Source organism: Fusarium fujikuroi, chromosome FFUJ_chr02 (genome assembly GCF_900079805.1).
Source record: "Fusarium fujikuroi IMI 58289 draft genome, chromosome FFUJ_chr02".
Taxonomy (NCBI): Eukaryota; Fungi; Ascomycota; class Sordariomycetes; order Hypocreales; family Nectriaceae; genus Fusarium; species Fusarium fujikuroi.
This window is the reverse complement of record NC_036623.1, coordinates 3,790,541-3,808,003: the sequence shown is the minus strand read 5'-3', so window position 1 is coordinate 3,808,003 and position 17,463 is coordinate 3,790,541. Positions and strand designations below refer to the sequence as shown.

At 50.1% G+C, this 17,463-nt stretch overlaps 5 protein-coding genes; 2 read left to right on the top strand and 3 right to left on the bottom strand.

Annotated features, from left to right (window-relative positions):
* Positions 1-55: 55 nt before the first annotated feature.
* On the bottom strand, positions 56-901 carry FFUJ_04164 (uncharacterized protein; the record flags this gene model as incomplete). Its single annotated transcript, XM_023572583.1, has 1 exon — positions 56-901. The coding sequence occupies one exon, from the start codon at positions 899-901 to the stop codon at positions 56-58; it is 846 nt and encodes a 281-aa protein (XP_023426680.1).
* Positions 902-2,002: 1,101 nt separating this feature from the next.
* Positions 2,003-4,481, bottom strand: FFUJ_04165 (related to PRM10 Pheromone-regulated protein; the record flags this gene model as incomplete). XM_023572582.1 has 2 exons in its annotated part: positions 2,003-2,694; positions 2,747-4,481. The coding sequence occupies 2 exons, from the start codon at positions 4,479-4,481 to the stop codon at positions 2,003-2,005; spliced, it is 2,427 nt and encodes an 808-aa protein (XP_023426679.1).
* Positions 4,482-5,808: 1,327 nt separating this feature from the next.
* FFUJ_04166 (related to ADH4-alcohol dehydrogenase IV) lies at positions 5,809-7,511 on the bottom strand (the record flags this gene model as incomplete). XM_023572581.1 has 4 exons in its annotated part: positions 5,809-6,236; positions 6,298-6,935; positions 6,992-7,383; positions 7,482-7,511. 4 exons carry the CDS (start codon positions 7,509-7,511, stop codon positions 5,809-5,811), a joined length of 1,488 nt encoding a protein of 495 aa, XP_023426678.1.
* A 1,623-nt stretch (positions 7,512-9,134) lies between these two features.
* On the top strand, positions 9,135-14,015 carry FFUJ_04167 (related to SEC3-component of exocyst complex; the record flags this gene model as incomplete). XM_023572580.1 has 4 exons in its annotated part: positions 9,135-9,258; positions 9,399-11,866; positions 11,913-13,042; positions 13,100-14,015. 4 exons carry the CDS (start codon positions 9,135-9,137, stop codon positions 14,013-14,015), a joined length of 4,638 nt encoding a protein of 1,545 aa, XP_023426677.1.
* A 550-nt stretch (positions 14,016-14,565) lies between these two features.
* Positions 14,566-17,295, top strand: FFUJ_04168 (uncharacterized protein; the record flags this gene model as incomplete). Its single annotated transcript, XM_023572579.1, has 1 exon — positions 14,566-17,295. One exon carries the CDS (start codon positions 14,566-14,568, stop codon positions 17,293-17,295), a length of 2,730 nt encoding a protein of 909 aa, XP_023426676.1.
* Between the last annotated feature and the right edge of the window lie 168 nt (positions 17,296-17,463).

Here is a 17,463-nt window from a genome sequence, read left to right as displayed (position 1 = left end):
TACATTAATCAAGATCGAGATATAGGCAGTGCCTTCATGAGACGAGTCAAGACTGTCATCTTCGGTCTCTGTGAAATAAGGCCAGCCCTGTTATCACCACCATAATAGCCCATCTCTCTCCAAGAAGTCCTGTCAAGCCCGTTCCCATAAATCGAAAATGCGCAACCTTTGTTAAACTTCTTCCATCGCCCATCGTCCAAGCTGCAACAACTTCGTTTCCTTGGCTATCTTTGAAGCCGCCTGGTGCAAAAGCCATATTCCCCCCTCCAGGAGCACCACGGCTCATACGCACAAGCTTCCAGCCATAATAATGGCCACCCAAGCTTGCTATGACATCTCCACGTGAGCGCCGCCACTCGAATCTCTCCCGTGGTCCATTGCCTCCTGGTCCGACTTCAATAGCAAAGCTATAGCCTGTACCGAGACCACTGTGGGAACCTACTGGTTCAACTACTTCACGTGCCAACGGAGCTCCCGAGCCTGGCACTGGAGGCAATTCGACTTCGAAACTAGCACTCATGAACATGAAGCTTGCAGAAGCCAGAGGTGAATATGACGGGCCTGGACCAGAGTGTAGAAGAATTGGCGGTAGATCACTCAGGCCGGAATGTGCGGAGTAGAGATATAGAGGGTGGTTTTGATGTTCAGCAAGTGTATAAGAATTATTGGGCCATCCTTGATAATAGAGATTGAACGCCGGCGGGAATTGGCGTGGGACAGCTGGAGGTTGGCTGGGGCCGGCAGTTGGAGGAGGAGGAGGAGCTTGGGATGCTGATGATGATGCTTTGGGCGGAGCTGCAGCAGCTGCTGCTGGTGGAGGTTGTGCCGGGAGCTTCTTGTGCTGGTTCTGACTCTCGGCGTATGAAGGCGGAGGCTCATCTGGAACATCAGAGGGATTCATTTTCTTTTGAAAGGTTTAGGGCCTAAGGTGTGTTTGAGAGGTGTGTATTGGTAGTGGAGGTGAAGCTGACCACAAGTGAATGCGATGACGTCGTCAGTAACGTAGCTAATAGTCAGTCCTCACAAGAAAAGCAGTACTAGTAGCTCGTATCGTGGATTTATAGAATTTCTACTTGGTTGAGTATAGTGATTGAACAAGTCCAGAAGGCAATGTCAGCGAAAGTGAACAGGTTTTGTATAAAAGCCAAGAGGTTGAGGTCGTGCTGTAGTGATATCAGTGTATTACGTAGAAAGAATGTGGCTGTGAGCTGAGTTTGTGGCTATGCATGTTACACTTTCAGCTTGAGCCTCGGGTCTCTTATGCATGCATACCTTAACTGAAAGACTGTCAAGGATCCGTTATAAACGGTGGCTGCCAGACCACGGCAAAGGCAGCCAACGGTATGTGGGAGACAGACAAGTTGTGCATGATTCGGTACCCGCCAAGAATATCCCTGGATCAGGGGTCTTCTGACACGTCGTCACTTATATGGAGCTCCGGATATCCTGGGATGCACCACGTCCTGTCGTTGTGAGCTGTTCCGGGGAAGTCGGCTTTTGAAAATGCATTGTCGTATCCACTTGTAACTCATGAAACCAAGACTAAAACTGCAGTTATGATGTCGATGCTTGGAGGAGAAAATGGCATGTTCAAGCCAGTGGAAGAGGCACGTGTTGTCGTAGCATGATGATCTGGCTGACGATGCTTGAAGTATCGAGATATAGGAGTAAACATCATGATATTGTTATGATCTCCCTTCACCTGCCTCAAATCGTGAATGCTCTAATCAGAACCAGCCACTCATTCTTTCTATGAACTCAAAACCATTCTTATGCAAAAGACCAGCCTTAACCAAGACCTAATTCACAATGACCACGCCATCAAAGCCAAAAAGCACCTCAGTATCCAATTCCTGTTTTTTATCGCTCTAAATAACATGTCTTAAATCTGTACCATATGTAAATGCACAACTTTTTCTGGAACACAAAAGATGAATGATTTCCCAATGCTAATACCGATGCTGATGCTGATGCTACGCTGAACTTGAAACAAATAAAGCAATTAGAAACTGAACAAGGCACTGCGGCGCTTGCCCAGAGGGTAGATGAGCAAAGAGCTCATGAACAGACCAACGGCGATACCGATGGCGATCTGAATCATGGAGGCAGCAACGCTGAACACCAAGTTATCAGGGTTCGAGCCCTGCTGGAACTGCACAGAGGAAGTTCCATTAATCTCACCAGTGGCGTTGGTGATAGAGTTGGCGACCTGTAGACCACTAAGCAATCCTCCAGTGGACGCAAGACTTCCAGGCACTTGACAGAATACTGCCGGAATGAGAATTGCTGCTGCAACACCGTGTCGAAGTCGAGAGTAGAGGTTGGCAAGGAGTCCGACGGCCAATGCACCCAGTGTGCTCGAGATCTGAGGGCTAGACTTGAATCTTTGTCCACTCCAGTAGTTTACCATGTAACCAGCGAATGAAACGATAACCATGACGGGCATCTGGCGCCATTTGGCTTGGTAGACGATACACATGCTGATGACGAAGAATGGCACGAAAATGAAGCCGTAGTAGGGGTTCATGGCATCGGGACAAGTCGTAGTGTTGGACGGGTTACTGTCGAATAATCCATAAAGAGCGGCGCCAACAGTGATACCGAATCCGAGAAGAAGGGAGTAAATAACGGCGTAGACTATTCGAATCGAACCGGGGACAATAGCACGAGATTGAAGCTCGAGAGCAGAGCACACTACGTCATGTTAGTGTCCATCACCATTATGAGGTAGGGAGAATTGACTTACAAACCATGTAACCGGGCAGCAACATGACAATGCCGCCCTGCGCCAAAGCACCGAAACAAAAGATCTCTTCACCTCCACTCGAAATACTGCCAAACGTTCTGGCCAAGAAACTGACGATGATGGTAGAAGAAACTTCGAAGACGTTGCTATAGAGAGCAGAGTTGGGTGCCACAATAAGCTGGAGTACTCCAATAAGGCAGCCGAAAGCGAAGATAAGAGGAAGATCGATGAGTCGAGCTCCGAAGGAGAAAGGGGCAGCACAGACACTCATGAGTCCAAACATGACAACTCTGAGCCACCTGTGGAACTTGTCCTTGCGCTTCATCAAGGTCTCGAGCTTCTCGGTAGCTTCTTCAACACCGACAACATCGTGCATAACCTCCTTATAGATAAGATGGACATCCTTCAGCTTGCCTAGATCAATACCCTGCGATGTCCGGACAATTCTGACTTCGGTGGTGTGAGTCGATCTATCGTCGAAAGAGATAATCATGCATCCGGGGAGATAGAGGAATTGGCCATCGATTTCGAGAACTCTGGCAGACATGCTAAGATACTCCTCCAGCCTATGAGTGGGAGCTCCAAAAAGCATGAGAGCACGGCAGAGTTTGATGATATAGTCCTGTCGGGCCAGAGTCTCGGCGATATGAACTGTGATACGTGCTTCTTGTTGCTGCCAGAGACCACTGAGGCGGTTCGCGCTTGTTGTTCGCTTGTGGCCAGGTCGTTGTGGCTTCTTTCCAGTAGGCTTCTTCCTCTTATCATCCGGGTCATTGGGGTTGGCGAGTCGCGATGAGGCCTCGATGAGGTTGGCGAGAGTGTCCTGGGATTTGTTCTGATCGTACCATTTTCGCTTTGGTGTGGATGCTCCAGATGGCGTTCCTTGAACTGTAGGAGTACCGACTTCACTTAGAACCGAAGAGGTAGAAGCAGCTCGGTGGTGGGAGCCCTTGAAAGGAGGATCTGGGGGTTTGTAGAGCTTCAGAAGTTGAGACAGTACGCTTCCACGATACTGTTCGGGTGCTGGAACATCGTATAAGACTCCATCAAAGTTTCCGTCATTTAATTCGGTCAGGGGAACTCGTTCTTCATGTTTTGTGTCCTTGTTGTCTGGTGTATGCTGGCCAGTGCTGCTGGGTCCAAATCGCTGAGTGTGTGCTCGAACAAGCTTGAAGGCTTCCTCCTTCAAGCCATGCGCCTCTTGTTCCTCAGATGGAAGCTTGTGGAAACCTTCTCGGCTGCTGCTGCCTTCGTTGAGAGTCTGAAGTGGGATACTGGAACCATAGGGACTGTCCCACGCGGCTGTTCCGGTGCTGGATTCGAGTGAGTCTCTGTCAATGGCTGATGAATCATTGTGGATGTTTGCCGCCATTATACGGGCCCGTTCCTGAGCAGCCACCATCGCCTCCTTTGACTCAGGGTCTGACTCATGCTCGGCATCGTGAAGAGTCTTGACAGCCTCTGCAGAACTGCCACGCAACAGTGATGGCCTGGGCTTAGCGATGGGGCCTCCAGCAGCAGGGGGGGGAGTAGATGATTTTGGTGGAGGGTTTGCGGCAGCATTGCTGTTGAACCGCACTCGCGCCTTGTCCTTCTTCAAAGCTGCTGCAGCAGTCTTTGGGCTTGGTGGTGTATCGGTACCAGAAGCAGAAGCTGAGCCAGAACCAGTCTTGGGCGGTTCAGGTCCAACTTCTAGGTCCGGTTCGTCTTGAATATCTCTGGAAGTGCCCTCCATTGGATCGTGAGTGACTGGAATATACCTTGAATCAGGTTCAAGATATCGGTTTCCTTTAGTAACGAGCGAAGGAAGTGGGAAGGATGGGACTGTGATGCAAGATGTACAGGGATAAACTGGAGAGCCTCAACAATGCCTTTCGCGGGGAAGGGCGGGTTTACGTTATTATATGAAGATCGCAAACTCTATGGGCTCCATCAAGCTTTGCGGGTTCCAGTGTTAGAATTGGGTATCGTACGTACGTACGACTAACACGGACGGGCCCTGTCCATCTCCGGCAAAAGCAGCGATGACCTCGAGCTCATACAGTACAGTAAAGGCCCCGTGACGTAGTGGATGTGGAGGCACAAGGGAGAAAATTGAGCCCAGAAGTCTTGGAGATTCTTGGAGCTTATTGCGAAACCGCTTGGTTCGAGTTTTTCTTAGGTAAATTCCAGTCCGGCATCACGACGTCGTGGCCATCGGAACGCCATCCGGCCGGCAGTCCGGGGATAGTTGAGCCAAGACCCACCAGGTGAAAAACACTAAACAGGCTCATGACTCTGGTAGCTCGTTCTATTTTGGAAGAGAAGCCTGAGAAAGCCTGCTAGAAGAGTCAAGCGAAGCTTTCGATATCCATAGGCTCTTGGTCCAGAATCTCACAAAGGTGTCGCTTCATCAAAGTCTTTCAACTCTCCCCGTTCGCCTCCGTCACTAGTCTATTCTATTCTCCCTCTTGAAGAAATTGCAGGGGGGCTTGCCAGGATTAGCATGGCGTCTCGGTTACCAATGCAAGATTCGTCTTGTTTTTACCTGATATGGTAATCTTCCAGTGGATCGGTCCAGTACCTGCAGGGACTTTTCAGATTCGCCCAATGATGCCTGTTACCGAGAATGGCATTTGCAACTTTGCCAGGGAGTCTGTGGGTGTTACGGTGCACGAAAAGAGAAAGGGACGATTCTTAACGGTCGATATGGTGACATTCGAAACGTGGAGAGTTGCACAAATCAATGCATGCCGTTGAACAGCATAAATTTCATTAGTAGTACGCGGTTTCAAATGTATGGATAAAGGCTTGTGTTGTAAACGCACGACATACATACTGTAGAAGCATATATACCACTTTTAGAAACAGTTCACACACATCGTCGATTTTCCCGAATGTTCCATAGAAATCCAAAGTGGATCAGTTTATCATGGTACACATGTTACTATATTTGTATCTTAATAAATACTAATCCAGATACTGTACTTAAGAGTGACACGACATCCGCGGCTACAATCGATCGACGACACGCAATGCAATTGCATATTCGCATTGATGAACTCCTTTCTTCAGTACGGGCCTTAGTGAGTCATCGCGTTCTCAAACAACCTCCTTAGTTGGTCTTTCTCCGCTTCGAGCTGTGTAGACAATCCTGGTGCCAGCATCAACACACGTGCCTGAGGAATGGTACCTTCGACAAGGGCCTCAATGTGCTCCGAGCCGAAACCCAACTCCTTAAGACCCTTGGGCTGGTCACCGAGCTCCGCAAGGAATTTGGTAATAGCTTCTGCAAGCACTTCGCCTGCGCTCTCGCGCTTCACGTTGCTGATATCAACTCCAAAGGCCTCTGCTGCCGCCAAATGGCGATCTGGGTTCGATGCTGCTGTGAAGCGGAACACTGCTGGTGCAGAGACAGCTACGGAGACACCGTGAGGAATAAGAGGGGCTTCGACTTGGTAGCCATCGTGCCTGTAGCCTGGGTTCTGGCCAGAAATGGGGTACGACATGCCTGGGCTCGGGTTAGCACCTAACAGGGGCAGAAAGTTATAACAGAGTAGGTATGAACTAACCGTGGCAGAGATGGACACCGGCATTACCGAACCCAACGCCGGCCAGAGTAGAAGCGAGAAGCATTTCGGATTGGGCCTCTAAGTCATCAGGGTTCTTCACCGATCGCGGGAGATACTTGATGGTAGAGCGCAGTGCATGGAACGAGAAAACATCCGAGATAGGGTTCGCGCCTTGGTACGCGGGTCGAAGGATAGGGTTTGTTGGTCTAGGTGTTCTCTCGTTGTATGGAATGGCAGTCCAGGACTCAAGCGAGTGGCACAGAACGTCGAGACCCGAAGCGGCCTTGACAGCTGCCGGCATGGTCCTGGTGTTGAGGGGATCACAGATACCTAGTGTGGGCTTCAGGTTTCGATGAGCTACACCGGTCTTTGCTCGCTTAGACACAAGATCGAAAATGGCAGTTCCTGTCGTCTCACTACCAGTCCCGGCTGTTGTTGGGACCGCAATGAGCGGTGTCAACTTCTTGTCTACTGGACGGCCCTTTCCAAGGGGGGCGTTGACAAAGTCTAGGAAGTCTGCATCAGGATACGCCGTGTATAGGTTCATGAGCTTGGCTGTGTCCATGACTGATCCACCACCAACAGCGAGGAAGGCATCTGGTGCATACGGGCGAGCCCAGGCGATGGCATCCTTGATGCTGTGATATTATAAGTCAATTGTAGTCTGATAGACGTGATGTCGAGTCGAACTTACGAGCTATCCTTTGGCTCGACGCGAACCTTGTCGTAAACCTCATAAGGAATGCCCTCGCGAGCAAGCGACTCACGAACTTGTCTCATGGCATCCAGCTTGTTTACATTCTCATCCGTTACCACACAAACACGCTTTGCTCCCATGTTCTTCAAGTCCATGCCGACCTCCTGCGTCACACCTGGGCCAAATCTGATGGACGAAGCAGCCATCTCAAAGGCATACTCCTTCTGGCCTGGGTGAGATGTTGGCGTAGCATACTTACGCTGGTGAGCATGCTTGGAGGGAGTGAATGTTGGCGGCGACTGGTGATATCCTGGGTTTGAGTGGCAAGGACATGAAGGAGGATGAGTGTATTGAATGGTACGTAGCAAGCTGGTTGCTCGCTTAGCGGCCTATGTGAATGTGAGTTGTCTGGACTGAAACCATCCACACATACCAAGCAGCTTTGGCAGTGCTTGTGCTTGTGCTTGATCATAAGGGGTAAACATACATTGGGAACAACTCTCACGGAGGGTACCATGGTGTTGTTATGTCTATGTTACCAAGCTGGATATAGGAGCACAGAGATGTTATTCCCAAGGATCCGGGGTAAGACTGGGGTTCGAGAGGACTTCAGGTTTCACGCGAATCTTCTTAATGAAGCAATTGCAACGGGTAAGAGTGTTCATTTCCTATGTACAACCTCGGTAGACGGACGAGCAACCCCGATTGCGGGGTGAACCAAGGCCGATCTGGGGGGCGATGATGAGGGATGATTCGGTGAGGGGAAAGCGGATCTCAACTTAAGCTCTTGAACCTGAAAGGAAGCTGGAGCGAGAAATTGCCTATTTGGGTATTCCGCTGACGTCTTTGTTGGAAAAGTAACCTACAACAAGCGGTTCTATTGAATGTCTGGAGTTTATTCTTATCATCTAAATAGTCTAAACCAAAATTATTGAGATTCCATGAACCAACGCTATTACTACCATGCTGCAGCATCTAATCAAGTATCTGTTATAAGGAGATATCGTCGTTAAATGACACCAGGACCAGAATCTTCTTTGGCGGATACTTTTTTAATAACTGCGAGGTCACCCAAGCATTCAGGAAGGTGAATAAATAAATAATGTTCATGATCACAACTGGATCGTTTGGAGGTACGTAGTGCAGTTCTAGTTACCCTGTACCGTTTCCGCAAATATGTTACTCTAACTTAGTCGATTTCGTCGCTCATAGCTCTATCGAGCTCTGTTGGGTCGGTCAATCTTCAATAAGGAAGCCTAATAATGGATTATCTCTAATGCATCTTAAAATCTACCAAGGAGAGGTATCTCATCATAATTCACTTATTGATAGATCTTCGCAACGTTTTCACATTGACAGAGCCACTTACACGGACCAGGTACATACGTTTAGTAGATTTGAGTATAGTCGCACACTGATATGCACTCAAAGCGGCTGTGAATACCTAATTGAGTCAGCGTATATATAGATTGAGATCCAGGTTTTGACACTTGATATCGAAGCGTCGCCGAAAAGTAAAAATTCGGTCCCGGAACAGTTTGATAGCTGTCACAGATTGAGGTGCTGTGACGCGCCATGGCAGTGGCATATGATACCGCTGACCTCATCATGTGGCTTGTTCATTACACATGACTTGGACGATGTGGCTTGCCGTCGCAACTTTCCCAGAGCTTGGTTGTTTAGGCTTATTGTTAGTGGAGCTTTGTTACAATCCAGTTATTCAGAACAGAGCGTCATATTAGAGAATACTCGACCATTTATCAGCCCAAGAACGGTTGTGAGCAGGCAAATCGTTTACACCCGACGCCTGACAGCTCCAAGCTGCAGTGGGACACTGGAGGCAGGTACACGACTAAGCAGGTGCCCACCCGAAACATCCACATCGAAATAGGGAAACTCCAGCCACATTGACCTCGACGACCTGTCCTCGAATCCACGACCAACCACCACATCAGCTTTCAACGTACATTATATACTCGACTCGACGACACTCGATAACGCGCTCAATCTGCGCAGTCGCTTATTCGTCCCGGACTATTCGCTATCCCCGCGAAATAATCACACGAGGCTGCTGCTTGATCGAACATGCCTCCTTGCTCATCCTAACGCTCCTGTGTGATCCCGTTCCTCGAACTCTCTCATGGACCGCCCAAACGGGGGCGGCCCTGGTGCCGCCGCGGCTACTAGCAGGGCAGAGCGATTCGAGGATGAAAAGCGCCGTATAATAGAGAGCTGCTTTAACAAGAAGGATGTTGATGGTTCTCGTAAGTTATGCTGTTATTGAAGTCAATCCTAAACTCAACGACATGAGCTCCTAGCCCAAAGAAACTCAATGTCGCGAGAGTTTAGTTATAAGGCTATTACACTCAAACTCAATGTCCAGATGGCTAATGGCCTTGACCAGTCCTTGAAACATACATAACTCATATCCGCATTACCGAATACTCCTCTTATCCTACAACCCCTCCTCCACCTCAGGCTCGGAACGCCGAAGGTCAAAAACCTCGAATAATAATAGTAGCCGTGCGCAAGTCCGGTCGAGTTCGCCTGCATAAGTCAAAAGAAAACGCTAATGGATCGTTCTCGATTGGGAAAACGTGGAATCTTGACGACCTCTCGCGCATTGAATCTTACACTGGCCCCCAGGCCAGCCCAGACCACCGCGATTGGGCTGGCGACACCGGTTTCCAGGTGACACTAGGCAAACCATACTTCTGGCATGCTCAGACGGATAAGGAGAAGAAGTTCTTCATTGCTAGTCTTATCAAGATATACGGGAAATACACGGGTGGCAAGACGCCGGAGCTTGCAAATTTTGAACAAAAGGAGTATGATCAAGTTATGGGAGCAACTAGACGACCAGCTACAGGTGGTTCTCGGCCGCCCCCTCCTCCTATAGCTGAACAACCTTCGAGTCAGATGGCGAGCGCCCCTCCTCGTCCAAACCATCCGATGCATCCTTCGCATCAAGGACTCCCAGGAAGTGGCCCTCAAGACGCACCCCAGTACAGGACGCCGCCTACTCGCCCAGCACACCCGAATCTTGGCCCTTCACCCGTCGGAAGTTTTGACTCAACTACTTCGAGAGAAAGGCCGCCCCAACCTCGGTGGATGGCTCAGAGCAACAAGAGTCAGGATTCGGTTGCTACGTCCATGGCTACCAGGAGCGATGACGGTTCCAGTTTACCACCGCGCTCTCGCAATGGCATAAACGGCCCAGGAGCGTATGGCAGATTTGCAGAGCCCCCTGAACCCCGGGCACCAGCTGTTCTTACACCCCCTCAACCACAGTCTTCGCCCAAGTCGAAACCACCTGCTATTCTGTCTCCTCCTCAACCTCCACAGCCAGTTCCTTCACCACTCCAATTAGATAGACCACCCCCTGAAAGGAGACGACCGCCCATGGACCCAACTCGCCCTCATGATCGGGACTTGGTTCCCCCACCACTGATTAGTCCTGGGAACAAAGAACCAATGGCCCCTCCACCTCGCAGCAGCGAACGCGTTGTGCCGAGAATGGATAATGCAAGCCAGAAATCGACAAGCAGCTCGTTCACGGGGAGCACACTAGATCGAGAAACAGCACCACCTCCCACAGGACGACTGCCAGACCCACCAAAGCGTGAGCCACTTCCCATGCCTTCGTCCCTTAGGCCTGGATCAGGACCGACCAACCCACAAGCTTATACACCCAACCCTCCCTCACATCACCCACCAACTAATGTAACAAATCAAACTCCAATTCCTGCTCAAGGCAATGGACCCAGCCCTGCACCAGCCCGTATGCCCAGCCCGGCTCGTGGACCCAGCCCTGCAGCGGCCCGTGTTCCTAGTCCTTCGCCAGCTCCCGTACCCAACCCTTCACAAGCACAGGCTCAAGCACCAAGCCCCGCTCAAGCTCTGTCACCGGGCTCTGGAGCAGGTTCTTCCGATGTCTCGCCAATGACAGTGAGCGTGCCAAGATTTGCAAACTTACAACCGCCCCCTGATCTGCCCAAGCAAGAGTCGGTTCAGCCAGTAGAAGAGCCATCGCCAGGGGAGCGTGCAGTGGCACCTTCTGATCGCGAGTCTAACCCATCACCAGCAGAGACAGTCGACGAATCCAGGCCTGGCCTCGGTCCTATGATCAGAGCCAAAAAGTCCAGAAATGAGATTGCCGGTGCATTGTGGAAGGCTGCGTCTGCGGCCAACGCTGCAACCGCCTTCAAACCCAGACCTGGTGGTGCTGGTGAACGTTTGCGTCTATTGAAGAGTAAGACGGAAGAGGGGCCAGATGGAATCAATAGCGTTGTCCCTGCGCCACCCAGACCGTCTTCCAAGGGTGTAGATACTCCCTCTGAACACCCTACACCAGAAGAAACACCTAAAACTGAGGAAGAGGCCAAACAATTGGAGCAAGCTAAACCCGTGGAGCAGCCCAAGTCTGCGAACCGTAATTCACTTGTTCCTGAAGTCAAGATTAGTCTCCCAACGAGTAGACCAACGAGTTCGCATGGGCCGCCGCAGGAAGTGCAAAAGGCGACCGAACCTGAAAAGAAAGAGACCCGCCGCTCCATCAATGCAGGCAACGATATGAAATACCTGCAGACATTGGGAGTCAACCCGTCCATTCTTGATGAGAGGAGTGATGATTTTGCTCAATGGTTGGATTTCTTTGGCTGGATTCCAGGAGAACAAATGCGATCACGCAACGTGGAAGAAATGAGAGCTGACCTAGAGCGGGAGCTGAATAAAGCCCAGGCTGGTGGCTGGCTGGCTCGTTTCCGCGAAGAGGATGAACGCGTTGATGCCATCAAGGCTGGGCTTGATGTTGCCATGGCTGAGTGTGAGGAGCTTGACAACTTGCTCACACTCTACTCAGTCGAGCTTTCGGTATGTTATCCTTAAATATGCTCGAAATGTTTCTAATCATGAACAGACCCTTTCAGATGACATCGCTTATATCGAGGCCCAGGGTCAAGGTCTCCAAGTCCAAACTGCAAACCAAAAGTTACTCAAGAAAGAGCTTGAGTCTTTGCTTGAGACCTGTGCTATCACATCGAACGAGCTTGAAGTCCTCAGATCTGCACCTTTGGATGACTTAGGTGGCTTACAAAATGTCGAATCTTCTCTTGTGACACTTTATAAGGCAATGGTCAAGATTGATCCTGCGCGTAGTGGAGCTGATCAAGAGAAGGCCGATATTACTGCCGAGACAAATCAGAGTGGCCTCAACCCTGACTTCAAGCAGATGCGGATTGTCCAAGAGAAGAAGCTTGTTTATGACCAAGAAAGCGCCATGTTCATTGGCAGATTGGTTGCCTTTATGTCCCGGCAATTTGATCATGCTTTTACAGAAACCAAGCTTGCCATGGAGGGAGCCTTGTCTAGAAAGGTGGATCCTATACACCACGAGCTTGGCCGCGATATTCTTTGGCAATTTAGCCCCCTCATGCTATACGCCCGAGATATGCATCCCGATGAGTGGAACCAGCTCATTCAGATTTATCAAGATAAGGGTCAACCTGTTTACCGAGTTGAGTTTCAGGCTACGATTGCGTCTTGGCGTAGGAATGCCAGACAGGCAACTGGAGAGGAGGCTGAAATTCTGTTCACATCAGCAGTCGAGAAGCATCAAGAAGGAGGTGTGGCTACCACTGCCAGGAAGCTGACTGTAAAGCGCAGCGGAACTCTAGCGAGAGCTCTGCGATCTCCTCGAGAAGACGGTGGTCACAAACCAAAGGCCGACAAGGGAGTGAATGATAATAAGAACCCCCCCCACGAAGTCTTTACCGGAGTTCTGGATAATCTTATCCCACTGATACAGATGGAGCAAAATTTCATCATCGACTTCTTCCACGCGACCACTCTTGAACAGATAGATTTCCCAGATGCTGTTGCCACAACAACGCCTTCTGATCGTGGAGGTACTGATTTAAGAAGACCCCGATTAATGGAACCCGATCGAGAGCTTGCCAGACGTATTCTACGGGCGATGGAGGTGATCTTTACTTTCTTGGAATCGGAACTGCTGCGTCTTATGGAGTGGGTTGTCGGGCAAGGCCCAATGTAAGTTCAAACCTCCTTATATCACGGCGTTGATGAGGCATACTAACAGCTATTCAGTCAAGGGATTGGAGTCCTAGCGACTATTGAAAAGTATTCTGCTGAGGTTGGACAGTCCAACCAAGAGTATGTGAACACACTCTTGCAAAAACTTCATGGGCACTTGGAACTGCGATTCAAGAAATTCGTTGACGAACAACTTCGGGCCATTGAGGAGACCAAGGTCAAGATCAGCAAGCGAAAGGGTGTTATTGCGTTCATCCGGATTTTCCCTCTTTTCTCGGCAGCTGTGGAGGAGATGGTGCTCGGTGTTGACACGACACTGCCGATTCGAAGTACTGTTGATCGCGAGTATGACCGAATACTCAAGACCATGTTTGACTCACTCATGGTCATTGCGCGAGAGAATCCCGGCGTCAGTGCGACAAGCGGCTCGGTTGACCCGGAGGATAAGGAAGCCCTCAACTTCCACATTCTCCTGATTGAGAATATGAACCACTTCCTTGAGGAGACGGACACACGAGGCTTGGACGTGCTCGAGGAATGGAAGGAGAAGGCTAACACGACATATTACGAGCATATGAATCTGTATCTTGATGCAGTCATGCGGCGACCACTCGGAAAGATTCTGGAACACCTCGAGAACATGGAAGCTCAATTGCAGACAGGCAAATCACCAGCATCAATTGCTGCGCAGCCTTCCAACAGCAAGACGGTTTTCAATAAAGTTTTGAGCAGCTACGACTCCAAGGAAGTGCGAAAGGGCATCGAGGCGCTGCGTAAACGCGTTGAGAAGCACTTTGGCGATGCTGATGAACCAGGACTAAGCCGAGGATTGGTGATCAAGGTGCTGGAGGAGTGCGAAAAGTTCTACGAAAAGGTTGAGAGACGGGTCGGCGCTGTGACGACCAACGTATATGGCGGTGATGTACTCTTCGAGTGGCCTCGAGCCGACGTCAAGGCCGCATTCCGTTGAGTTTGGTGCTTAGAGCGAATGGGAACACGATGATGAACTTGCTGTACGAATACTATATTCTCTAGGTATATTGGCATGCTTGATCAGCCATGGATGGGTCAGGTAGTAAATGAGGCGCGTTTCGTGGTGTCGAGCGTTTTGAGGAATGGACATTATATATCTCGGTATATTTATTGATCTCTACGATACTTGCTTGGCTTTGGCGTCTATCTTATCATGGAGTCATATTGACACCTACGATAATTGGTTTCCTCCGTCTTATACTGTTCTTCTAATTATGGGCCTCGTCACTGAAGCGCGATCATTAATTAACCCCACTACTTTACGCGACGAGACGCGTCGCGACCTGGGACATACAGGGAAGCTACGCCACTTAACGCCCTTGGGCCCTTGTAGCTCCACTCCATCATCGACATTACATCGAAGTTGCCTGAATATATCATGTTCATTTACTCCACGAACAATATGTCGACTTTCATATGCTTCTTTACTTGAACTGAAGCCTTGAAAGTATTGTATGACGTTGGCGAGCGACTTCAACACCGCAATCATGACGCCCAAAACCCGCTCGGGCGGTAAACCCGCACCAAGTCGTGTCTATCATTCAACGCCCGCGCAACAGCAAGCACAGTTCCCGGCGCGTAGAAAGGTTGTTCGGACATATGGGAAGCAGAATCGGAAGAAGCAGGCGGAAACACCCTCGAGACTTTTGCGACAACAAACCTTGACTCAAATCGACTTTGTATCAAGCTTGGAAGGGAACGAGGACCCGATCGTCCTAAGTGATAGTGAACAGGATGAAATGCAGTCAGACAAGGACCAAGGAGACCAAGAAGACCAAGAAGAGGACGAGGAACCTGTTTCGAGCGGGCGGAAACGACGAGCGAAAGCCAAAGTCACCTCTACCAAGAATGAGCGAGCCAAGCGAAGACGGACATTAGGCGATGATACAGAGGAACAGCCAAACCCGAAAAAGGAAAAGAAATCCAGCCGACGTAAGACGATGGGAGATGCACCTAGTTCAGCCTACCATACTCAGACTTTGACCCAATTCCTCGGTCGCGATCCATCCCACGCTGAGTTTATCAAGGATTCTGAAGATGAGGATAATGATGACGACTTCCAGCAATGGCTGGGCAATGCGGCTAGTCCAAGTCCACGGAAGACCCGAAAACATAGAAACGCTTCGCCTATCAAGAATCAGAAAACCCCAAAATCGATATTGAAGCGCAGGCCAGAAGAATCAACTCCTCAGCGGGAAGAGTCTATTGTGCCTCAGACACCTCATAAGCAGACACCGCACAAGAATGTTCAACTAACAGAAATACCTTCCTCGAGCCAGTTGTCTGCGCCGCCCAGCATATCGTCAACGCCCGCTAGCATGATGCTGGAACGCTATGGTCCACCAGACCGTGCCAATCCGTCACCTGTCAAAGGAAAGACATCTTCACCAGCGAACCCATCTCCGCTCAAGGAGCTAAGAGGAAGGCCCAAGACAACATCATCGCCTCGAAAACATGAGCGCATCATCCAGGATTCTTACGCAACCGACAGTTGGGGGTCTATTAACCGTACACCTCTCAAGGAACTGCCCGTGGATTCGCCAAACAAGACACCAAGAACTCCAAAAGGTGTCATTGAACCGCTTGAAACATCGTCTTCTGTGATGGCTGAGCTGGAGACACCTACCAAGTCCAGAAGGAGGAGGAGTAGTGAACTCGGTGGAAGTCAAAGGAGTGGTAGCCCCACGCCAAGGATGAAGCGAGTATCACCTGGCAGTGGAAAGAAGGTCATGCTCGAGATACCTGATTCTGAAGATGAGGAGGATGAAGACTTTGGCGACGAGAACGACGAAATCGCATTCGTTGCCGGTGCTGAAACGCAACTCGTTATGAGCGAGATTGCTTCATCCGAGGAAGAGGTTACGAGAGCATCCTCCGCTTCTGTGCAAACGACGACCCTTAAAACTAAACGACGAGCCGTTGCGACCATTTCCTCCGAGGAATCTTCTGGCTCAAATGGTCAAGCATCAACATCAACCTCTTCACTTCCACCTCTGAGTTCTCGACCTACCACACTGCCTCCTACACTCCCTCCCCTTTCAGCAACTCCCCAGGCCAAGAGCCGTCCCCGACCAGCAAAGCGTGTTCGCAAGCCCATCCACAGTCCTCTTCCACCAACTCAAACTCAGCCACTAGAATCTCAGCGTGTACCTCTGGCAAACCTTCAAGCACTACCTCCAGCATCTGCTCGTACAGATGTGCTGCTGTCGCTGCCCCAAGACATTATTGATGACGTGATAGAAGGTTACCAGGCTGATCTCATACTCGACTTCAAAATACCCGCACAAGTGGTTCGATTCTGGCTCTACGATGGGGAGCTATTGCGATTTATGGCTTGCGCTGACCCTGGTCGTGTTACTGAAGGTCCAGCCTGGCGTTATCACCTGACTCAAGTCTACGAGTTGAACAACCCTGTTGAGGGAGACGATATGCGAGAAGAGGGATGGATCGACGGTGATGTTGCTCGCTATGTCTATTTCCCACCTGCCGTCGTAGGTCAGTTGCTCTGGAACTTGCGACATGCTCTATTCAAAGAGAATGCATCTGGAGATGAACCAGCACAAACTCAAGCTACTGTTGGCGAAGATGACAGTGGACGAGTTGATCTCTTTGCCAACTCTTCACAACCTCTACCAGCGGACAAGACGCCCGGTCCCTCATCAAGTATGAGCGTGTCACAGCAAGTTGAAGCTCAACTCAAAAGTGATTTCGCTCAATCAACCCAATTCCCAACTTCGGATGACATTCTCGTTCCCTCAACGCCCGAGGAGGAAAACAACAATAACAACAATGAAAATACAACTCCCCCAACCACCCACATCGCTTCCTCTCCCACAACTATCAAACCCCCTCCCCGTCGTACCCCTTTTGCAGCATCTTCCTACCGCGCTACCCGCCCTCCCTTAAGCAGCGCTTCAAAACTACCTGCCGTCCGCCCATCTCAGGCAACTACCGTCTCTCAGTCTTCTACCCCTGAGCAGCACTCATCATCTATCCGCCGCCCACCGCTACACTCTTCCAGCAGTATAGGCCTTCCCGAGGGCCTCTTAGACGAGGATGATGACGATGACGCCCTGCGTCTGGCGTCGGGGTACAATCCAGGCTCGTCGCAACTGCTGACAAAGAGCCAGATGCTGCCGGACAGCTTGATACGTGACGACACAAGGGTTCCGCCTGAAATCTGGGACTCGGATGACGATGACGATGAACGATTGTAGAATTTTGGCATGACCCTTTGATTTATTTCTGTGTTTTTGGTATCTTTTGCCCCAGGACAAGTGTAGGATGCGTGTAAGGGAAGAACGTAGGATAGCCTCGTTTTTCACTTATTGGACATGTATGTATGGATGACTGAGCCGTAAGCTTTGGAGTTAGGGGCATCGACT